The 24,914-nt window shown below is 41.2% G+C and overlaps 1 protein-coding gene across 5 annotated transcripts; it reads right to left on the bottom strand.

The window, feature by feature from the left end:
* Positions 1–65: 65 nt before the first annotated feature.
* Positions 66–24,618, bottom strand: BEST3 (bestrophin 3). Of its 5 annotated transcripts, XM_017822150.1 has the most exons (10): positions 24,471–24,618; positions 20,657–20,826; positions 18,889–18,983; positions 18,094–18,327; positions 12,831–12,985; positions 12,054–12,131; positions 11,494–11,646; positions 8,099–8,179; positions 6,631–6,782; positions 66–4,272 (listed from the first exon to the last, which is right to left on the bottom strand). In XM_017822150.1, exons 2-10 carry the CDS (start codon positions 20,806–20,808, stop codon positions 3,363–3,365), a joined length of 2,010 nt encoding a protein of 669 aa, XP_017677639.1. In that variant the 5' UTR covers positions 20,809–20,826; positions 24,471–24,618; the 3' UTR covers positions 66–3,362. The 5 variants fall into 5 exon arrangements, with proteins under 5 accessions (XP_017677639.1, XP_017677640.1, XP_017677643.1 ...); XM_017822151.1 differs by lacking the exon at positions 11,494–11,646; XM_017822154.1 differs by lacking the exon at positions 20,657–20,826 and having other exon boundaries at positions 18,889–18,969.
* Between the last annotated feature and the right edge of the window lie 296 nt (positions 24,619–24,914).

Here is a 24,914-nt window from a genome sequence, read left to right as displayed (position 1 = left end):
CATGGTAGGTCAAACCTTTATCAGAAATGCTTCTTGAGAGTTCAGTGCAATCAAGATGATGGTGCTTCTCAAAGTGCCTTTATTCATGCAGTAATTCAACATTGCTTATACCTGTGAACATGAATTGTAGATTGTTGGGTCTGCTAAAAGAATCCATTTACCATGCTAAGGCAAATAGTTTTCCAAAAAAAGAGAGCACATAATCCCAAAAGATAATGTAGTACAAATCAGAGTCCACAGATGTTTGCAAAAGTGAGATAACAGACTAAATGAGGAGATGAGTTTCTGGTAACTCATCCTGGCATTAGCTTCTTTACAAGCAATGAGCACAACATTATAGCTAACTTGGAGCTGGTCCACTGTGTGAAATGCTACTTGCTTATTGCAGACTGTGCTCTGTGACTTCAGAGCTGTCATTCCTAATTTAACACACATCTACATCTGTAGGACTGAAGCTTTTATCTGTCTAATGGCTGCTGTGTGGCCACTCTGAGCCTCCATCAAAGAATGAAAACAGGGAGTGCTGGCAGAGTGAGTGGGAGAGGCAGTAAAACCATTGCTGATGTATAATGAAATGTATAATGTCCTGGTTGAAAGCAGTAGTGTGCATCCTAGGCAGTGACCAGGCTGAGAAGATGATGGGAGATGAGCAGAGCTGGATGATGAGAAGCTAGGAAGGCTCTTTCATGCTTAGCAGTGCTGGGATGAAACATGCAGATGTCTGGGTTGAGGAGGAAGAGCACTTTCCTCCAACACCTTAAACCCTGGTGGAAGCTGTGTGAAGAATTAGTGAGGAGGTGTGATGGGACTGGACTCTCAGTGCAGATTCGTTGTGGACACTTCACAGTCATCTCTGATTTTTGGTTTAAATTCCCTTACAGTGGGAAGCACTGTTCCTCAACCTTATGTACTGTAAGGAGAAAGCTTGATAATGGGCCAGACTTTCTTCGCAGCTGCTGAAAAGCCTTCCTATACATGCACAGCCAAACTGTGTATGGCCAAACTTCCCAGAAACTTGTATTGCTTTCCTGACCTGAACAAAGTGCTACAGAGGAGAGCAACAGTTACTTTGTTTCTAGCTGGAGCTCTCTGGGTATCCTTAAAATGTATTGTTTATACTTCAAATTTATCATTTGTTGAAGTTAACCTCATTGGTAAATTGACAGTTGCAGATGTAAGTAAACTGAGAAAATACTGAATAGAAAAGTGTGGCTTCAGCTACAAGAAGAAACAGGGAATCAGGAGGAAAGAGGCAATGCTTCCAGAGCTGAGTATTGCCTAGGAAGGGCCGTTCAGAAAATTGGACTGCTAGGCTAAGATGCTGTTTATTTCAACATAATTTCACTTCACAGAGTTCCTCATTTTGTTGGTCAAATCTGAACATAGTAACTTCATTTGCCTGAGGACTTGTGTAGTGGCAAGGGTGAGGTTGCACCAGAACGCCTCACTCCAAAGTGTGATTAACCTGCACTAAGCTGCTGTCAGACACCAGTGTCACCTCATCTCATGGTGTGAAGAAGTGCCTCCGAAGGTGCCTGGGAAAACTGTGCTTGGCTTTTCTGCATACCTAGAATTCACATAATAGGAGTTTAAACAGCTCTTCCTTGGGCCAAGTGTCCTCTGCTTCCTAAACTGATCAGGATACATGTGCTTTTTCAAGTGTCTTTGAAGGATTTGAAAGGGTGGCTCTGCTCATACTCTGCCTAATGCACACTAGCAGGATCCAATTCCCAGACTGAAATAACGCTGGAAGAAGTAGAAGTGGGAGGCTGAGAATGGAACGCTGGCTTGCTACAGAAGGGTAGTTGATTTTTGTTCAAAGACTACCCAGATGAGATAGCAGAGTCCTGCTCTATGTGATAGCCTGCTGGAAGGGCTCCTCACCTAAGCTGTGATCCAGAGAAGCAGGAGCTCCTTCCCAGCTTCAGGGAGTCCTAAGGACTCCCTGAAGCCACTGAGGCTACAGTTACCCTGGCAGAGGTCCTGGTTTATTGTCTGAAGTGCAACCTTTTGGGCAAGAGAGCTGGGTGGACTTGCTGTCCGTACAGTCCATACTGCTTTTGCTGGCTGTTGCAGACCCATAATTTTCTGTGTCTCCCCTTCTCTCTCTTCTTTCCATCCCTTGAGCTATCTGGTGTCCCCCTTTTCCAGGGAGACCATCTACTTAGATACTTACTCATGGGAGAATGCTGGTGACATGCTCTGGACTGTGTTTTTGTAAATGTGGATAAAGAGCTAAAAGCAAGGAGCTGCTGCTGCTTTCCTAGCCTGCTTTAAGACATTGCAGGAGTGACAGCTGAAAGGCCAGGTCACTACCAGGAGGTTTAGGGAGGTGGCTTGGCCACCCCTAGAGCAGCAGGAGCCACCTAATGCTGGCGCAGATTTGGATTAATGGAGAATGTGTGTGGTGTGTCTGGAAGCATGGGAAGGAGGCAGGGGAAGGAAGTGGAAAGCAATTTTGCTACTGGTCCTGGGCCATTTTGTTGTCTGCCTGGGATGATTGTAGCCTGTGCACTTCCAGCTGAAGATCTCCACAAGACTGGAGCTCTAAGCTCAGTTGCCCCTGCACCTCCACCACCTCTTGAGAGAGTGCCACAGCCCTGTCATCATGAGAGAGGCCACCTGGGAGCCTCATTTTACAATAACCAGACACTGGGTATGCCACATACGTGCTCCAGGGAGCAAAGACCAAGACTGAGACTTCCCATGACCTATTTTGCCTCTTCCATTTTTCTTAATGAACTTAAGCATTTAATCCTTTTATTTTTCCAGTGGCATAGCTTCAGCAAGAGCGGGGCAGGCTATTGTCTTACACAAATGAGGAGCCTGATTTTTCAAGTGTTCCTCCAGGCAGTAAGAGATGGTGGGCTGAATCTCTCCAAGCTGAGGAGGGAATTGAGCCCACAGCTCGCCTTTGAGCCACTCAAATAGAAAACAAAAGTCTTCATGGGTCTTACAAGGATGTCATGGACTTGATCCTGATGGAGTGGACAAAGGCAGCAGTGTTCAGTGTGGATCCAAAGTGGACAGAACCATCTCCGCTCTTCTGATAACCTTAGTGTTTCCTCTAGTTGAGCCTATGCAGCTTGCTGTTCTGTGCACTGATGGTTTGCATCCACCCCTGGGGCTCCCAGTTCTCCTGGTAAATGTTTTCCCCACAAGGTCACGGGTTTCAAGCTAACGAACAAGTGGCTTAAAATATGTCACCACAATGCTTCTTATTTAGGTCTCAAATCCTCTGTTGGATCTTGCTCAGGACTTGTTTGAGCATCAAGTCTGCCCTTCTGCACTTTCAGCAAATCTGTATGAGAACTACGTTCAAGAGAAGACAAGAAGTTCAGTCAAACCCAGAGGAAGCATGGTCAAAGTTTTCTTTCACTTTCCTCATTAGAAAATTCTACTATGGCTGTTTCTTTACTGTCCATGTTTTCCCATAAGTGCTGCATCTCAAACATCTCTGGTGCAGCAGCAGAAGTACCATTGTTTCCATCACTGAAGGTCTTTTGTTGTGAAGTTGTCCTGGAATCTGCTAAAGGTGGTGCACTGTCAGCTGTACTAGGTGCTGTACTAGGACTATGGAAGCTTGGTAAACTCCATCGCTGAAGGTTTCTCTCATGATCTGTTATAAGACCAGCAATGTTACTACCATGGAGCTCATGTTTGGGCTCTCCTATCAAACTAGGAAGTGACTGATGCGCCTCTGAGCTTGGGATGTATGTAGTCATTTCCAGAGGGAAAAAAGGTTGGTTCAGAAGAGTCACATTTGCCTTGCCTAGGATCCTTTGGAATTTCTCTTCCGGCATGCTTGCAGAGCGCTCTGTTGGCAGATCTGTTTTGTCCAGCATGCCAAGTGCATTTTCCTCGGCTTCAGAGATGATGACCTCAGGAATTGGCTTGTTTGTCTCAGATGAGGTGTCGCTGTCACCAAACTGTGCCTCATTCCTTGAGGTTTCAGTTATGGGTCCTAGATCTCGGCTATTATGAAGTCTGTTACTTCTGTCAACTCCTTCATGTTTCTTCTTGAAGCTTGAGGCAGAGTGCCTCCCTCTTTTGTGCATTTCCTGCAGCCGTCTGATGTGCCCCTTTTCATCTGCTGGGAAAAACACCGAATTCTCACTTGTCTGCCGACTGTAGCGCCGGTGAGTGGGGTATGAAGGACCTTCGTGGACGCTGAGAAATCTCTTGACTCTTCTTAACACTGAATACTGTCTTCGGTGTTTCTCCTCTTCCCAGGGCCACTCTTCCCCGTAGAGGAATTCGGTATCAGCCAGCCTGCCAAATAAAGCCAGGTAGTAGGTGTCACTTATGTATAGGAAGTATTAGGTCTTTATGCACATATATCCTGCTGTCTCAGCAGGAAGACATAGGAACCAAGACCCTAGTGTGTCTGTAAGAAAGAGCGTGAAAAGGATGAGAGTGCCAGAAAATAGTGCCTGTGCCTTTGAACCAGCCAGATCACACAGAGAGCTCTCAACATCCAGGTGCCTCTTCTCCTGAGGACCAGGCTGGGAGAGCATTCAGCCAAGCATCTGGCACCATTTCATATTTGGGCTGCAGCCCTTTGAGGCAGCTCCACGTGGTTACACTTGTGCTTAGAGTGAGAGAAAGGGGAGAAAGAAGTCCCACTTGATGCTGTAGTTTTTTTCAGGAGAATCCTTTTGTCAAAACTAAATGCAATGAAAAAGCTACTGCTGGAAGCAGAGTGCAACAATTTCAAAAAATGTTGGAATTACTCAGATGGCCAAATCTCACTTCTGGGGCATGATAATGTGTCTGAATGTCTCACCTGTACCTGGTGCTCTTCTCCTGTACAGCCTTGGTGGTTCATGAGAACAACTGTTGCTGCACCTGCCAGTCAATTCAGTACACATTACTGACTCTGTGCACCCCAGAAGACAAGCCAAACTGTCCTAGTTATCAGTCCTAAGGGCAAGAATGGCAAAGAGGCTTGGGCCTAATATAAGGTAAGGAGCACAGCAAGGCAACACTACCCTGGAGGGACAGAGGAATTTCATCCAGCATTTGTGAAGATCATAGAATAGTTTGTGTTGGAAGGGACTTTTAGAGGCCATCTAATCCAACCTCCCCGCAATGAACAGGGACAGCTTCAACTAGATCAGCTTGCTCAGTGCCCCATCCAACCTGACCTTGAATGTTTCCAGGAATGGGACATCTACCACCTCTTTGGGCAACCTGTTCCAGATGTCTACTTGAGGTGAATGAAGAAGGCTTTGGATTTGGGCTCAAGTTTTGTATATTTGCTTTGGACTTGGATGAATCTTTGGAACTTGTTTTTGAAGTCTGCATAAGAACTACTCATTATTTTTAGAGATATAAACAGAGAAACAATTCAGATGAGAAAATAATAAGAAGTGAACACATCAGAGCTGTTTGCATTTCACAGGGATAACAGGGATCTATTTTTTATTCACTCCTTCCTTCATATTTTGTGAGAAGTCCTTCTTATTAAAAAGATTTTTTGCAGACTTAACAATGTTTCTTCTTTGCAACCTTTCCCCCCTAGCAATTGCAGTAAAATAAATTATATTCTATAAGTTTTTCTTCTTTATTTTTTTAATGTTGATCTTTACTTTACTCTTTGGCATTTTATAGTTTTTCCAGAAGTAAATAATTCTGAAGAGGCTGATTGTAATAAGAGGAACTCATATAAACCCATTGTCCTTTGTAGTAGGATGCATGCAAAATGAAAAAATAAGAGGAATAAAAATGAGAAACCAACAATTTTGGGGTCAAATGAAACAAAAAAATTAAGCACCTTTTATTTTGATAAAGGCGGGAAATGATGGGAAAATTGTAAACATCTTGAGATAATTTTTAAAGTTAACAAAATGGCTACTGCAAAGTTTTAGAAAAGATTTGCAGATAAGAACATCTACTTGCCTGGTATTTGTTCAGTCATGATAGGATTTACACTTACTGACCTGTCTATATTACTGTGTCACAATTATTTAAAGTAACAGCTTCTAAACCAACTGGCCTATCACTAATTGCTCAAATAGATCCCAACAAAAGGGGGCAATCCTATATCCTCTATATGTTTCTTTGTAACAATGGTTCTTATGTTGATCTCTGCAAATAAATCCTCTTCATCCCTTCACAATATCTGACCGCTCCAACTTGCATGCCCAGATTATTAGTCAGTGAAAAGTCATACAACATTTAAGATGATTTTTTGTTGATCTTCACAAAAATCTGGACTGATTCTAGCTGTCATTTGCTAACTAAATAAGCAAAGGAATAGCTATTTTGCTAATTGGGGGTGTATGAAGCAGCTGTAGTAAAGAAAGTATTATTAAGAAAAGTCAATCACTGTCTTCAGGTGCCATCCAGTGCTCAGAGACTGTCAATAAACTCTCCCTGCAAACATGCTCTATTTACTAATTATACGATTTAGCTATGTGTGCACGATTTGTATGTACACATGGACCACTGGAGACGTCATCCCACCAACACCAGCCTGTCCACTCCCTCCTAATATCACTTTCCATTTCCATCTCCATCTCCCCTGCTTGCAGTATCGTCCCAGCCTGTGCTGACTATCCGTCAATCAGCGTGGGCTGTAGAGGTGGTGATCTTTCTGATGGGATTAAGGACCTTAGTACCACTCACCCCATTTCAATAGTCGATCCAAGAAATGAAGGAATACAGTAATCAGCAGCTGCTTTTGTGTAGGGAGGCCGAGCAGAGGAATCATTCCAGTAAATATCTTTCTCCATCCTTGGCAAGTTCATGTGCATCTCATCCACCGCCAGAAGTGAGACCTTAGATTTTTTTTTTTATATAAATTATGTCACTTTCAGCATAGTACAGTATATGAAATACTCTGCTTTATATTCCCTGGGTCAACATTTCTTTCAGAAACCCTTTAACATAAGCTCTGTGTGATGGCCTGGGCATTAGGAAGAGACTCAGTATTATAAAATAAACCCCCTATATCCACCTATATTCACAAAAGTGTAAATTTTATTGTAACTTGAGTCTTCTGTACTGCAGAGATATTTATGTCAGATTGCAGTCCTTTCCATACGCGTGATGTAGTTAAATGTGATCCTCCATGTGTTATGAAAAGTTTGTGTCAAGTATTAGCTGTGCTCCTTAAAATGTCTGGAGGTCAAGAATCTTTCTGATAAGCTTCATCCCCATTTTAAGACATTCAGAACCAAGTATGTGACCATCCTGTTCTAGGACCTTCTGATATATTTTATATAAGAGGCTGTAAGGCACTGTAGCATGAGTACCCTGAAGTAGTGCTAAGCCAGAGAGCATCTTTGGTAGTATGAAGTCCTTTCCCACTCCTGTGCACACCTGCATTGCTTACTTTGGTTAATATGGTGGTTTGCTTGGCCTGCCCTTGCTCCCTCTAACTCCCGGGCTCTGCTTTGCTGTCTCAGTGGTCCTCAGCCAAAGTGGAGTCCCACAGCAGCTCACCCAGCCCTGTGCTTGGCTCCATGCAAGGGGAGCAGCAGGTGCCTTCTCATGTCTCTGAGCTCCTTCACGGCACAACAGACGGGGCTGTTTGGGAATTGGGGGTATCTGCAATAAATGTGTACTCTGGTCATCACGCAGCTCCTGCCAATAAAGACACTGGCTTCTGTGGCAACCACAGATGCTGCTGTGGGTGGCAGCATCAAAAGATGAATGGTACTGGTCCTGCTTATTAGTTCAGGGCCCTGCTTGGTCTTTTTAACATTTTCACTGCCTTTTTTTTTAAAGGAAGGTTCACATGCAATATTTTAATCTCAAGACATTCAGATTAGCAAAATGTGTTTTTATCTATGTGGGAACGGCTTTTGGATTTTGCAGGATTGACCTACATTACATGTTCTTCCAGGCATAAAGTGATCTTATAATTTGAGATCAGCCATTTGCACGTTTCGTCAGGCACCATAAACACCAAATGCCAAAATCAAGATGAATTATCTTGCCTAAACAAACTCTGGGGATCACAACCTTCAGGGAAAGAATTTGTTTTGCTGACATTTGGTGCCCTAATTTGTACCTCGATTTAAGAAATAGGGTTAAATGTAATGATAACCTATCATACAGTAAAGTGGGAAGTAGAAATAACAACAGCAACCTGTAAATTTCTATCGATGCACCAATTAGTTTCAAAATCATCATCATCTTCTCCAAATGGATTAATAAGCTGTTCAGCAACCTGAAAAGAAAATGAGACAGTGAAGAGAGGTTGGAATGCCATGTCAGGACTACTGCTGCAGAGAAAGTAAGATTGGATTTTTCTCTCTCTCCCTGCCTGTCACTTGCAGTCATAGCTTGATTTCCTGTTTGATGGTTTTGCCAGCCTAGCAAAGGAAGAGCTCGCTTTCCCTATAGATTCGTAACTCTCTGCCTTGCTGGTGCTGTCAGTCATGATTGTTGGTGCTGACCTACTGGGAATTGAGACATGTCTGGCCCATGGTAATTGTCACATAAGATAGTCATTACCTTTTCTTACTGTTGTCTTTGGCTCATTTAAATAAATGGTTTAGCAGCCAGGGGCTCTGTTACTGCACTATTATCTATGATAGTCTACCAGCCCATTGGGTCAGTATTCCCAACCCTCGCAGCTGGAGTTTGCTGGATGGAGTGGAGCTTGGCTCTCCAGCTCAGCCCTCAGACCCTGCTTCTTTATCAGGGTTAATCCTAATGGCACCCTTCCACAGCTTTTCAGGAAAAGCAGCCCACAAAAACCTTGACTCAAGCAGACTCCATGCATCATGCTAGCCAAATCCAAGAGACAGAATCAGAGTCTGTTCTTTAATTTAGCCTTCTGGCTTGGGTTTCTCTACCTGAAGAGATTGAAACTGCAGGGCAGAAGCCCATCCTGTGGAGGACATAAGCAAACAGTGAGCTCAGGCACCTTGGTGGTAAGGCACCTTATTCTGGGAATGAGCCTGGGAAGGGAACCCTCTCTGGCTGTCCTCATCCAGTAGAAAAACCACCAGAGACTGCCTCTTCATCCCCATGATCACCAAAGTACATTGTGGGGAGAAAGCGCATAGCTGCTGAGGGAGGAAAAAAAAGGATGAAACAGGAAAATTAAAAAAAAAAAGGTTTTAGGAAATGCAGTCTGCTTCTCTATTTCTTACTTCCTTGGTACGCTGAGGTTAAATACCCTCTCCCTTCCATGCTTTTCTCCTTCTGTTTATCTTTCTAAGCCCTGCTTTTGAAGCCAATCACATTCTTGATGACCCTTCCAAACCTTCCTAGTGGTCACCAGGACCAGAAGCAGCAATCAATCATTGATTTAATGTGCATATGGGCAAAGAAGCTGCATGATTAAACAGTCCTGCTCATTAACCTCACTATGAACAGCTATGCTCTAAATAACATATAACAGTAAGGTAGTTGCTCCCTGGGTATTTTTCCTACGTGTCTCTAGGTTGTGCCCATGGGTAAGCTGACTCTTCCAGGCCACCACTTCCCAGGCCAGCGCTGGCAGATAACAAAGGACCTATTGAGTACACTAACCCTATGAAAACACATGTAAGGAGGAATGAAGAAAGATGTGGGCACCTCTGCTCATACTCATTGACCGGGCCTATGTTATTAAGTTCTGGGTATAGCTATGAAAGTGCTGCAATAGGAAGGAACCAGAACACAGTCTGTGCTGTGGCTCTGGATCAGCTTTGTGTGAAGCAGAGATCACCACCCAAAAAAACCTATCACATGAGCTTAAAAAAGTGAGCAGCACTGGGACAGAAGGAACAGCACTGGTGGCCTTTTGCTTGGCTGACCTGATCCTGGAATGTGAGACACAGATTTATTCTCCAGAAAGGAATGTAGTGCTGGTCAACTAAACTTTGTATTTGGACAGTCCATCTATGCCTGTAATGAAAATGGGGATTTAGAAGTGTCTCACCTGATGGGAAACTTTGGCCCTGTACTGTAGGTATAACAGGTCAGGCTCAAGGCCAAGGAATGAGCTCAGTTTATCCATTATTTCTGAGGAATTGCCAAATTACTGGAAGTCAATATCTCAGGGCCCTTTTTGCTGCCTGGCAGCCAAAGGCCAACACACTCAGCAGGAAACCGACTGTAACCTTCAAGACAGAAATATCCTGACTCGGGGCACTGAAGGTTTGGATGAACCTCCGGTCTGAGGAAACACTGCTGATATCAAATCAGCTTTTTAAAACTTCTTCTCCTCCCTTCCATTTCCTTATGCAGAAGATTTTTCAGTTACAGTGGCATCTCATACCTGCTGTAGCTGGGAGTTGGCTGCAAGCCCTGAGCCTAACTGGAAGAGATGCTTCTAACATCCTTCGGTGCTGGTGAAGGGGAAACCATTGCCCCTCAAGAGCACCAGAAGGGCAGTCAAGAGGAACAGCTTAGTTTTGTAACCCACTAGTAAAACCCTGGAAGACATTGCCTAGAGGTAAAGCCTCACTTTTCTCCAGGAGAAATTGCTACCCTCAGTGCACCAGCCTCCCTTCCTCTCTCTGCTGCTCCTGTCTGGGATGGTTCCTATGCAGCAACCCCCTTTTTCCCCCTGATTTCCTATGACACAGGATTAGAGTAGCTTGCCCTGCAGCCTCCCTCACAACCTGCCAGCTTGGTATGCTGTCTTCCGTACTCTACTCTTTGGAGCCGGGTGGGGGAAGGGTCTCTAAAACTGGCAAATTTTGTGCAATGTGTATTCTAACAGAAAAGTCAGAAGTTTCCTCTGACAGAAAAGTGAGAAGCTTCCTCTAAGTTTCCAGCCATGATAAATAAACACAAAAGGAAATATTAATGTGCACAGACCCTTATGTACCAATTTGATTTTTATTTGAAACTTTTTTCCAGTTACTCTACTGCAGAGGAGAGAATCACCTTGAGATACCTGGCTTAATTACTCAGCTATCAGACTGATGGTGATATGTTAACCTAGCAGTCGTCAATGGGCTGATGGGCAGCATCCAATTCCTTCTATAAATGTTTTTAATGAATGTTTTTATGTAGTGGAGTTGTAGCCAATATTGGCTGCCATTCTTTTATAGCCCCCTGGAACTGGAGACCTTTAATTGCTTGCATCTGATGAGGTTAACAGCCGATATTAGAGGCTGGCTTTGATTATAAGAAGAAATTATGATTCAGTCCCTTTCAGCCAATGCCAGGTCTGGAGCAGTATTTCCCCACTGAACAGTGGAGTGGGAGAAAGGTTTTTTTTTTTATCTTTCATCTGTTGTTTTATAGGCCAGGTCCTGAGATCTGATTTTTTTGGGTAATATTCCCTTGCGGTGTTGTGGCTGCATTGGTGCTACTCAAATGGGCTCTTTCAGGTTCATGACCATTTCTTACTGTACAATCAGGTGGAATTAAAGGTGTATTGCGTGATGTGTCTATATGACCACAGAACACTTAGGGCTGAATTCAGCTTTGGTGTAACTCCAGTAATGTCTGGTGATTTTACAGTGTGTCACAGATCTGACACCTTGACGAGCCCCATAGAGAGGGTTCCCCCAACACCTTTCCAGAAAGCTGGTTTACCTTGAGCCATCCTGCGTAGAAGAAGAACTGTAACAGTGTGAAGATTGGAATGTAAATATCTAAGTCATGGCCCTGATACCCTTGGTCAGTATCCAAAAATTGGCGCCCTATCAGGCAGGCAAAGAAAAAAGTATAGACTGCGAGAGTAACAACCTGCAAAGAACAAAACTTCATTGAAATAATACATTGGAATAATACAATCTTATGCACAAAGCAACACATACTCAAAGGCCTGTGACTGCCTTTTACCATGTAATTTATGAATCTGTAGGAAGGTATTGGAAATAGAAAGGCCACAGGTATAATTATGGCCAGGAAGAACACCCAGGAAACATAAAAACATTTCAGTGCTTCCCTCCCCTCTTCCAAACTATGCAAGATCTTCAAAACATCTCTGCATTAAATATGACTTACATAGTTAGCAAGGCCTCCATGGTCCTGCAGGAGTGCACCAGTGCTCCATAGCTCAGAGACTCTGGTTGAGACTATGAGTGTTTTGTACCAACCTCCCCTTTCTGGAAATCGTGTTTCGAATTTACTAAAGGAAAATAGCTCAGTACCTGGGTATAGACCAGTGGAATTCCAACCCAATCATAACCAAACAAAAGACTACACCAAGACCGGTATTTATTCATCTCCTAAAGGGGAAAAACAAACAAACAAAACCCAACAAACTCCAACAAAATAAAATTGCATGGGGTACCATTATGAATTATAAATATTTTGTGACCGTTCATTTTTGCACATATAAAAAGGACAGGGAGATATGGAAGTCTAGTATATATAAATTGATACCATAACTATATCCAGCACCCCTTTTGAATATTCACTTGGTTTATGGAGTTGGAATGCTTAGTATATTATGTATTTCTTCACAAACTATCTTCTGTTTCTATCTTATCCCCAGCCTAGTGATACATGAAAGAGAATATATTATATCATAAAAAGGATGTTTTACCACTTAATGAAATATTCAGGGAGATTATCTTCCCTGTAACTGATATTAAAATCTTCAAAATGCTACATTATTCTCATTTCTCATATTCTCAGCAACGGAACAAGTATGAACTTACAGTGATGTTACAATAATATTTTATTCATCAATTTATTGCTTCTTTTAATACCTTCTTATTCATATAAAAAGAATCCCAGCAGACTGCTGCTGTGTGTGTTTGAGTGTACATTGGTACACAATCAAAAGTGGGATAAATCCTGAGTAAGATAATTTAGATGACACAGGAGATCTGTGCACATTAAATAAAATCAATTATGTAAGTGAAAAGCTACCACATAGCAATTTCAGATTAGTTTTCTGTAGATTTACTTTTTCTACTTACATTCATCAGTGTCTGCAGATCTACGCTGTCTCGAATTCTTCCCTCTTTTCGTGCCTTTGATGCCAAATTTCCAAACCACACAAATGGTACCCAGTATTTCAGGTGGGGAGACTTAAGTTCATCAAAAAGTTTTCTTTCATATCTTGTCATAAAACCTGTTTACCAAAAAAAAAAGTCATTTTATTCTGTGCTTTCAGTGCTACTGATACTATAAATTTTGAATATGTTTGAATCTGTTCATGTGATATTTGCATAGAACTCTTCTAAACACAATTTATAATTCTAACTAGTAGCCTACTCCTTTTTTTTTAGCTTTTTTTTTTTGCCAAGATAGATCTTGCTTGAAACAATGTATTTTTGCATTAACTACCTATGAAAAATTCTTCGTTACCAATAAAGGCAATAATTTGCTATTACTGTGTTCTCATATCTGACTGCTGACATTGTCGATACATACAATGTTAAGAATTGTACAAATTACTCTCTAGTTTCATATTCTGCTTTCAGAAAAATAAGGAACAGGATATATCAGTCAAAAAACTGTCACTTTTCAGCAACGACAGCTTTCAGCAGCATCTCAACATATGTTGTAAGGGCAGTTACATGACCTTCTGATTCTGATAATTTTTTGGTAAATTTGCAAAGTAGTGAGCAAGCAACAGAGGATACAAGTGCATTCACGAAACAGAGCTCAAGAGAGTGTACCTTCTGCTAGCGAAATACTTCCCTGCCAGATTGTTTCATGTTTTCTTTGGGCTTATGAAGGCATGCAAAGAGACGGAGGGGGAATCTTGAACAGAAATCCCGCTGCTAATGGGACACTGGGCCAGGTGACATGCTGTGGGGCTGCAGGCTGAAGCTGCTCTCTGCCTGGCAATTTGCCTTGCTCGGGTGCTGGGAAGGTATTATATTTCCTGAAGAGTTCCCTTGCCTTGTGAAATCCTTCTTCTCCTTACTGCGAGCAAGTCCATGGTCAGATATCAGGGGAGCCAGGGCTGTGTGTGACAAAACCTGCATCAGAGCCAATTGCTGCCTGGGACTTGGCAAGGGAGCAGCTGGGCTTTGGAGCAACACCTCTACCCCACTGGAGCAGAAAGCTCTGCTCTGCTGTCCTCCTTTCACCTAGCCTTGGATAAAAGCAACTTCAGAAAATTCACATTTTCCTTTGTCCAAATCCTGGATTTTCTGGGATTGGAGCAATCTTCAGGTTCAGAGGATATTAATTTTTGCTCAGGTGTGTGTCATCTAACAGGGTGGGTATAAAGCTTCTTTTGCTGTGTTGACATTAGCCCTGAAATGGGACAAAGTCAGTAACATGACAGCCCCCAAATAAGTGGCTCAGCTAGTCAATTACAAGTTTGAATGCTGAAAAATCAATAAGGGAATTTAGAGTAGACTCCAGCTAGTAACTGAGAATATGTCCATGGTTGCTAACATTGCTAAAGATAGATGAGGCAGCAAAAAAATTAATATACAGAAACTTAGTTGTGTCATATAAAAATGTGAATAAGGATAAAGAAGATTTGCTAAACACGGTGACCTTCTTAAATATTCTGTTGTTGAGGAAGATGTCACTGTTGTGCAGTTGCAACAAGTTAACACAGGAGATTTGAAATACTGCAACTACTGAGAAGGAAGGCAAGGACAGGACAGAATATTCTGTGATAGAGGAAATGTTCAGCAGCAAGACAGTACTACTGCAGTATCCTAGAATTTGACAGCAGAATAAGATAAAGCTTTTAAAAGGTCTCTGGGCAGTTTGTAGCCAGTTCTCATAATCAACTGTACAGAAATAATCAGGCAACCAGACAAATTGACCTGCTAGTCATGACTCGTGACTCCTAAAATTCAGTCTTTCAGGCTGCCTTCCATTTCTATCTGGCCAGCCTGATCATTACAGGACAGGAAAAGATGTTTCTGTCAGGCTGAAACAGACAGACAGGATAACAGTCTGGAGTAAACACTGGATGCGAGTCACTTGGAGGCTCTGGGAAGTCATTATCCGGAAGGACACAGCCTGAGGGGTGTCACAAAGAATGGCAAAGCTCATTTCAAAGGATCAATTCAGCTTTCCACTGAAACTGGGCACCTTTTGTTCAGGAAAGCTCAACAAAGTCTAGTTCTTTTAACAATAAAGTTCAATTTGACATTAGACCTAGTATTCCTATTGCAGAAAATACTGGTGAAGGTGACGGCAAAACAGACAACATGCAGCTCTGAACCACTTGCCGTTACTGCAGTGGTAAAGAAACACTTCATATTCCATCAAATACAGGGGAGGATATCAAACCTCAGTTATTAAAATTACATGGTTTCTAAATGTGGTCATACTATTTGTTTTTAGGAGTATTTAAAGAATTAACTGAGAAACTCTCTAAAGAACACTGGATTTGACAAGCAATGGAAGGCTGGAGCAGCTCCAGAAAACCAGAAATATTTGTCAAATATTGTGCCAAGATCTTGAAAAGGATGATGTAAGGAATGACAGGGCACTGAATCCTTGTGGAAGTATGAGAAGATTGACATGGGGTGCAATCAATAAAGAATCAAAGGGCACTAATGTGAACAATGCCAACCAAAGAGATCTTATGGGATAATTATTGATGAGAACACAAGCCTGGCTGGAAAAAAAAAATCACTCATGCTCTTCCTCAAGTGATTAGAAGAGTATTCAGTTTTCCTCACAAAACTGAGCGGTTTGAGATAAGACTGGTTCAGGGTACTTATATCAAATATTCTGAATACTGGCAGTTACAGAAGAAGGAACAATGAGCAAGTAGATAAAAGTTACATTTTCTGCTTCTGTGTTATGTGGGAAAGGGTTAATCTAGATGCTTCCTTCCAGTGGAGGATTTGAGACTACAGACTTCAGCCATCTTTAGGTATTCCTGCTGTTGAGCTCACACCTCATGTTTCTCTTCAGCATTTCCTATCAGCTCTTTTTGGTGGCTCTCTGACCAGTGGCTCACTCTTTTCTCTGTTTTTTAAAACTTGTGATCTTGAGCATCCAGCTTCCCCCTTGCACCTTGCAGCCAACAGAAGTGCTATCTCAGGACTGCTGCTAGGCATTTGACACTTATGGTATACGTGCTGCAGCACTCAGCATCACAATATCATGAATCTGCCTGCATCTACTGCCTACAGTTCCACAGAAAATGTTAGAATATAAAAACGAGTCAGGAGGAAGGTCCAGCACTGAAGTCCATATCCTATAGAGAGAGACCATATATGGTGAAGCTACTGAGTGCTATTCAAGCCTTTATGCACTACTGAGAGGAAAATGGTGTTTTCATCTAATAAAAAAAAAAAAGAAGAACCCAAACCCATTACAAAATCCAGGGAATAGATGACTGTGCAAGTTCAGACTGAGAATAAAATTGCCCTCTTCAACAGCAAATTCACTGAATGTCTGTTCACCTAACATGCACTGTAGACTGCAGTATATCCAACTGAATTTTAAATCTGGGCTGGTTGTATTCCTAGAAGATATTACAGCTTAGGCAGAAATTGCAACATGATAAAGGATGCTGTTAGTAAGTTTTTGTGTCTTGTGTTATGGATGAGTCAAACTAGATTATCGTGATACTGTTCTCAGATTTAAAATCTACGAATTTAAGCAGTTCATTTGCCGAAAAGAGAAATGTGTAGCGATAGTTATGCTGTGGCAGTTCGCAGTTTGACAGCAAAATGCAAAATCGTCACAAGTTGTTTCAATGATGACTGTGCCGTAAGTATCACATTCTGCTGCTCACATTCGTATTAAATGCCTCCCTTCCATGCAGTCTGATATGTAATGCCACAGGGAGCTAGGGGGGGGATGATTGCAGATTATTGTCTAAATCACTGGATGTTAATAGGAGCAAAATATACCCTGAAGTGCTCCATATTGCATCAATAAAAATTCTGCATCACAATATGCATTAAAACATACAGAAATAGGACTGAAATCCAGAGCTGACTACACTATCAATACTTAGATATACAGTTTATAGTGAAATATTTTCCACTGTTAAAAAAACTCAACAACCAAAACTTGTTTTCCAGTCTACAATTTTTTTACAACACTGTGACATTCTGTCTCTTTTGGAACAGATTGTCTTTAGCAATAGGGAGGCAGAGCTGGATTAGCTGCCTGGAAATTCTGTAATTTTCCAGTGTGTAGTAGAAGCAGGTTGCTGGGGAGAGTGACAGAAGCTCCCTTGATCTCTCACAGGCTCAGGTAAACACTGTTGTTGCACAGCACAAGGAAAAGAGCTTCAAAATCCAATGAATCCAAAATAAATTATTTTTTTCCCAATAAGATTGGTGCATCCTGCCTGGACTTTTTTTTAATATCCAAGGGTTCTCACGCATATTTGAAATGTGCATATTTTAATGTGCTGCAACTTTGCTTATTAATCTCTGCCAGAGGAAGAAATTTAAGAAATGAAAGACATTCAGTAAAAAACATACGACTTCTCCTATTTGAAACAGATCCCCACATCTTTGCACTGGTGTTCTACCTCTGACTATGCCAGTCAGAAGGCACAGTGTCACACCTTGCCTTTAAATAGTCAGTGGTCAGTCCTTCATAGACAAGCAAAGTGTTACATGACTGAACTCCCTTCACCATCATCACACTCACTGTGTTATCAAAACACAGAAAATGAAAACATGTTTAATACTTAGGACATTTATTGCTGAAAAACTAAGGTAAGGTTTTAAATTTAAAGAAAAAACCCTTGGGGCTGAGGGGTTTTTTAAGCAAATTATAACACTTAAAATGTGCAATCTACTTAAAATGCAGTCTACTTAAAATAAATTGAGATAAAGCTGTACTTGTGAAGTGCTTACATGAGAAAAAGTTGTATCCTAGACATTGAGGCAACACCATATAACAAGTTACCACTTCTACTGCATCATACTATATTGCAGCTTTGTTATTTTTCATGCTTTAGAGAATGTTATACCTGTTCCATATGCCAGAGTATTTGGGGCAGACCTATTGCCTCCACTGTGTCTGAAAAAAGATTCACATAAGAGTCTTAGACTCGTTTGATTTCCATAGTGTTGCTAAATGAAGACTTTAGGAGTATTAAAGATGCATGCTTAAGGTCCCGTCATTTAAGTCACTAACAAAAAGGTGACTGCTTTGACATGGGTTGGTATGGGGCACACATGGGGCCACAGAGGGAAATGAAAATGAGTCTGGCTCCTTCCCTCCCTTAGCCCCCCACCCCTCCCGAGGGAAAGGAAAGCAATTTTGTGAGCAGGACTCTGATACCTGCTCCTACCACATGGTCCATGGTGGGGAACCTTTTGTACACGGCTGTGCTCACAGAGCGAAAGATCAGCAGAGACGTTAAATTCACATAACGCATGAGAGTCCTCCTTAACAAGCGCCCATATTCATCTCTGCCCTGGACACAGCTAGAGATGAGGAACATCAGGCGATCTGGCCATGGCAAGTTCACAAACTGGTTCCACCAGCGATTCACCACCAAAGTAACGTAGAAACCTGGGGGTTAGAAGAAAAAAAAAAGTCCAGTGCCTATCAGGATTTTTGCTTGGGTTACTTTGATTTAGTTTGCAGAGTATTATTCATAACAGTTAGCTGCTACATTTCCCAGAATAAACACAGTAAGTCATGTCAAAGCCCAGAATGCAATCAGTGCTAATTATTTAATAGACACTGCAACTTAATGGCACATTCCAGCTGAGTATCTCAGACCTATGAACCTCCAAATTTCCTCTTCTGTAGTGAAACTTAAGTGGATTTAGTGCCTTGAAAGATCAGGCATAACGTATCAGTGTTATTTGGCAATATATATACAAATATATATATACACACACGTATATGGAAACTTTTTTTGTTGGTATATTAAGAACATAAGCATAAGTGTTGATGTGACAAAAGCAACTTGAATTTAAGGAGACCTGTTGGAAGCTGATGATTTATTGTGAGCCTCTAACATCCCACATGCCCCTCAGCTCTGAAATGCTTCCATGCATGGACATTCACAAAATGCATGAACAGAGACAGTGTTGGAGAATAATTTCACATGTAACCGGTACTTACCAAGCACAAAAGTTACCGGGATTTGTTCAGCATATTTGTCACAGTAAATTGATAATTTTTCAAAGAACCGTTTTTGGCTACCTGTAAGAAAAAATCTGCAGCAAAAATAAAATGTATTTGTCCTTGCATAATATTCTGGCACTAGCTACAAAGTGCAAATATGTATAAATAATCAGGTATGTGCAACGGGGAGCAACCTTGGCTAATGTCTTCAAGTGAATTCTTAAAGGTAACATGCTGAACACTTTTGGCATGTATTAAAGAAACTGGAGGAGAAGACAGTATTATTCTCTGCTCTTTGCTGTTTTCTTATTACTAAGTTGATTGGCACTACTAATTAGAATCAACATACCTGGGGAGAATCAGTTTGCTGTCTCATATTGATCAAAGATGATAGTAAGCTGTAAGTCTGCAAGTAGAGTTTGCTCTCGTTTTTCAGAGGGGTACTTAATGATAATACTCAGGTCTGCTTGAATTGCAAAGGTTTACCAATCTCTAATTGCTCCTATTTGAAAATGTCATGTTGTTGTACAAGTTTTTTACTCTGACTCCTTTGAAATTTTTCTTTTCCATAAGATTAAAAATACAACAACTGTATTTATTTTGCAGTGAGGAAAATATTCACCAAATTATAGCAAATTGAGTGGACCATGTCAACTGCTGCCCATGGGAAAAAATACAACAAGCTTAAATATAAACTTATTTTAAAATTTTATAGATGAATATTATTACAGTTATTCTTTGATTTCATAGAAAAGAAACATATAACAAATATTTGATGGGATTTGTTTACAATTGTGCAATAAAAGCTGGAGCACATATAGAAAGCTTCCCATGTTGTATTTACCATGGTCTTCAATTGCCTGACATTTCAGGCAATAACTAGATTAATTTAAATGAATGTGAGACTCTGTTGTTTCCTTACATATTAATACTGTAATTTTCTTTCTGAGTTTACAGGTACAGATTACTGAACATTTTGGAAAATTACTGATTAGTGACAAACTGAAGCTCTTTTTCTCCTTGCTTCACATAAAAAGCAGACAGGTATAATTACAGATCGTGGTAAGAGCTGAATCATGATTTTGATACTTCTGTGTAGTGTACTTCATCAATTAAAAGTTTCACTGTGCTAATTGATGCATTCCATCTGACATATAGCTGTTTAATTCACACCTTGGTGGAAGAAGCAACTCTTCTAACTGATCCTCCCAAGTGCTGGATGACACACGGATAATAACCATATCTGGCTTCCATGCAGTTTTCCTTGGCTCTCTGCAAGCCTAAAAATAAAGTTTGCATGCCTTTCTAGCTTTAAGCAAAACTTTTCTTTTCCTGGCTATATAACCTGACTCTCAACTTATTACCTCTTGGGGTTGTTAAAGAAATTACTACTGACTAGCTGAAGAGTTCTGCAAGGAGAATAACTGATCATCTAAAGCAGGGAGGCACACTCACCTCCTCCAGCTCAATATCAGAACAACAAAGGTTGTATAACCTAGGCTAGCTATGAGTGTTTATTTAGTGTAACTTCAGTAGGATAGTTGCTCAGTGCTGGGCTGAAAATACAATCAGCTGAATATGATAGAATTTACACTCTACATACTTTATCTGGAACAGTAAACTAAACATGGAAATGAAAGCACATTAGAAAAAGTCCAAGGAAAAGATAATAATTATGTAGTAACCTCCCCCCATCACTTATCAGCCTAACACTAGGAAGTGTGAAACTTCAGTATAACATTTAATGAGATGGGAAAGAGTGTACCTGTATAATACACTTATCGCTGTGTAAAGAGTAGCAAAAACAATAAATTCTCTGTACAGCAATTTGTAGATGCTGCCTTTCCACCTTAGGAGTAATCTGTGAAATCCAAAGAAAGTGGCATTTGCTACTTTGCTGGAATAAGTGACTGTCATCGTCTTGGCAGGCTGTGCCTAGAAACAGTAGAAGAGAAGCAGGAAACCAACAACATTTTAGACAGCATATCCTAGCCTGAATGCACCCTTGTATAGATAGATACATAGACATACATGCACATATAAATATATAAAAGTATGTGTACACAAATACATGGTGTGTGTATTCATATATATATAGAAAGAGAGAGAGAAATAAAAATCTTGTAGTAACAAGCCCTATTGAATCTGTCCCTGCAGATTGACTGATGCAAGGCTGTATTTGGGCTTTACCTCAAAGACCACCCAAACTCAACAGTTAGCACTGAATGTGGCCACTTTCCTGCATGGCAGTGGCAGAGACATGTTGCACCTCTGAAGTCTCTGGTTACTCTCGGTTTGCTCCCGTCTGCTGTGAGCAAAGTATAGCAAGTAAATTTGCTTGAAATTTTTTTCAAAACTTCTCAGTTTCTTGGTAAGAGAAATAAAGCTAAATTACACAAATGCACCTTCCTCCCCAGCCAGTATTTTTAGCTGTCTTGGTAATTATAATAATCTAAAAAACAAATGAGATTTGGAGACTGCCTCTTTCATTACCAGTTACGACAGCAGCTGAGATCAGCTGGAGAACTCTGTTATTTCTCACCTTGACTTACCAGACTTACTCATCAATATTTCTGCAAAACAGCCCATAGGGTTGCTCAGGTAGGCAGGGTGCAACACAGTATAATTAAAGTACTACTGAAAGTACACAGGTAAAATACTTTGTGCTGGGTTTGTTACTTGCTTACCCAGTATAGGGAGATGTTACAGAAATTTTGATGTGCTTACAAAAAACTCCCAACTCCAAACGTGGGTGAAAGAAGTTTTATACAGCATGCAAAAAGGGAGTAACTAAGATGAGCACCTCCAGATAGTTACTGTGTTTCACAAATATGATTCTTGTCTATATTTTCTTGATGCCACTGTAGGACATTTATACTTGGGGAAAAAAAATCTGAACCCCTAGTTAATAGATGACTTGGTAGTATTTTATGCAACTTGGCTCTGCCTCTGATGCAGAGCATAAAGTATGCCATTAAAATTCAGCAGTAAAAGTGCCACTTTTTCTTTTAGCTGCCAAGGGAATCAGTAGGGAAAAGACACCATAAGCCTTGTACTACTGACAGGCTGTCTCTTTTCTTCTGCAGAATGGCTACTTGAGGTTCACCAGTCTGGGATTGGAGATTATTTTTTGTTGTTGTTTTTTTTTAAGACACATGGGTTTTACTCTTTAGCATCCAAATGATAGCTTTCCTTTCCCTGAGCTTTAGCACAGATCTTTAAATTTTTTTTTTGTCATTGCTGTACTCCATGAAATTCAATTCAGGAGCCAAACTGGCTGACTGGAATGCAGAAATACAGTCCTGTCTGCTAAAAATCCTGTGGTCAGGATTCAACGCTTAAGAAAATGGAAAAAATGTCCATCTTCCATCAGAAATGGGGCTTTATAAACAATGAAAGAAATCTGTGGCTGGGCTATAGGGGAGGAATAGGGTAAAAAAATACTCTTAAAAATACACTGAGTTTCCTTGGATCGCTCTAGGAGGCTTTAGGCCGTGGCCACTGATGCTGTGGAGTGTGCGTGTTCAAGCCATATCATTAGTGAGTGTGTCTCTATCTTCCCACTAGTATGCAATTTATAATGCAAATCTCCAGTGGGACTGACTGCATGTAGGGAGTTCTTAGATTTTGAAAAGATGTCTGATAATGTGAGGACTTACAACCCAGCAGGAACCCAGACTCTCAGTGTAACACAGTGCCATGATGAGACGATGAAGTTAGACAAACACAGGATGAAGCAAAACATAAATTGCTAACTATGGGGGCAACTAAATGTCAGAACACAGGACTGGATAGACACCCTGTTGTTTAGGGTCTTTAAGCTGAGAGCAGATAGTTGGACAGAAGAATTCCCAGAGTTGAGACACACAGGGTTGGATCTGAGGGCTCTGTTTGTCTCCCCTAGTATCTGGGTATCTGTTAAACTTTTTGTGTGGCTTCTTCTGTTGTGCATCATGGAGGGAACAAGATTGCTTGCAGCACCCTCACAGCATCTGCAGCTCTGCAGGAAGGCAGTGATTAGTGTCAAAAACACAGTTCTCAGTTTCTGCACATGGGGTTCAGGAAGGATTAACTCCTCCCAGGCATCCTAGTGACTGGAACTGCCAGTAACTGGTCAGTAGCTAAGCTGGACAAAATGAGTTCTCCTCCTCTACTGAAGCAAATCCTGTTTTGCAAGGCCTAGTGGATGGCCACAAATGCAGAGCTGTAATGATAATAGGATTCAGGATTAAGAATATTCCTCCCTGCACTGGACTGGGAAATGAGAGTTTTGTTCATTTGTCTGCTTGATTCAGGCAACTACATTTTACTTAATCACAGCCCAGCCATCTCTCTCAGTGCTTAACTCAATGCCATTGGCTCTGAATAGAAACTCTTCTTATTAACTTTGGAGGCACTGGATGCCCCTGCTTTTTCTTTCTGCCTCTGAAATGGGGCAAATAAAAGTGGGACTGTAAGAGCAATGTCAGGCTTTGATGCCTTGGTTTCCTTGCCCCACTTTGCCTTAGTGCACTGTGTTTTAGTTTCCTGCTAAGCAAATGCTTTATTTAGCATTTATCATTAGGTTCATATAAGGACTTCAGGATAATATAATTCAATGTCCTAAAGTATACATTAGGTCAGATAAGGTGATTATAGAATGCTTTGGACTGTACAAAACTATGAAAGATAGAATTCTGGAGAATTCTGTTGTCTGGAAACAACTACAGCCACTTGGGTATGGCCTCCCTATGCAATGGGAAGTTTTGGTGTAAAGCCTTGAGCTGAGCCTGGCCCTTGCACGGTGGTCCCAAGCCCTTGGTTCATGGGCAGCATGTCGACTGAGAGTCCTTCCAACATTACATTACTTATGGCCACAGGAAATTAAAAAGCTAAAACTGAGACGAACCGGAAGAGCAAAGCATAATGATGCCCCCTGGCACATTCCTTCCCGAGCACTGTTTTGGCCAGGGCTGAAGGACAGAGCACATTAGATAACACAGACACTGGTGTTAGGAAAAATGTTCCTATTAATTGTGTTGCCTTTAACTTCATTAGCAGATGTAGGGCTAGGCTGGTATGGATTTGTGAGTTTTGGGGACATAGTACAAGTCATGCCCATTTGCTGCCTGTGGACACCTTGACTCATATCTGTGATGTTGCTTTTCCTTTTGCTCAGTGTTTATTCCCTCTCTGAACCTTTCTCAACCACAGGTTGAAATGTGAGTTATATATTACTCCTCCACTTTTGCTAAGATCACCAGAAGACTTTAGCCATAAACACCTAAAAATATAAGTGTGTCCCACCCCATTAATATTGAGCTCAACTGTAAATGGGATTTTTGTCTAGCTGAGAATTTCAGGATATATTAGGATTCAGAGAGAAACCACAGTAAAAAATAACAGCCATCAGTGTTCCCTAACTGACCATGAAAGGCACATTACAGAATGTATAAATAAATAGTGCCTCTACACAGACCTACTCCTTGTCGTTGTATCACCTTATTTCTTGGTTCATGGCATAGGAGAGAAAGTGAATGAGAGAGATTTGAGTTAAGCCAGCTGTAAAAACATATTAAGCTCACACTATATCCACTGACCTGCTATCTTGATTCGGCAATCCAAGCCCGAAAGTAAATCCTGGACCCTTCCTCTTTCTCAGACGTCCCAAACAAAGTCCCCTTCAGATCTGCAATAGTCACCTTGCTCTTCCCTTAACCTGAAGCAAGGGGTTGCTGCTGCCGAGCCCCAGGAGAAGTGGACTGACAAGAACAGGGGTTAAAATGTCTTTCCACTTCTGGAAGCCTGTTTTTGCCAAGTACTCTGTCCTGTCAGTTACAGAGGGAACAAACGCAAGCAGCAGCAGCAGCAGCAGCTGCTGATCTTGCTTTTTTCTAGTCTATAATTATAACGCCACTTGCCATCAGAAGGACCTCTTTCATTTGAATAAAGAATTTTGCAATGGTTTGGCTGGCACATACAGTTTTTTGCATTTTATTTTCCTCAAAATGGGATGGACAAGAAGGGAGCATTTTGTTATGAGA

This window comes from Lepidothrix coronata, unplaced genomic scaffold (assembly GCF_001604755.1).
Source record: "Lepidothrix coronata isolate B3197 unplaced genomic scaffold, Lepidothrix_coronata-1.0 Scaffold95, whole genome shotgun sequence".
NCBI classification, from domain to species: Eukaryota; Metazoa; Chordata; class Aves; order Passeriformes; family Pipridae; genus Lepidothrix; species Lepidothrix coronata.
The sequence above is the reverse complement of the archived record's forward strand: the minus strand, read 5'-3'. Positions and strand labels throughout refer to the sequence as shown.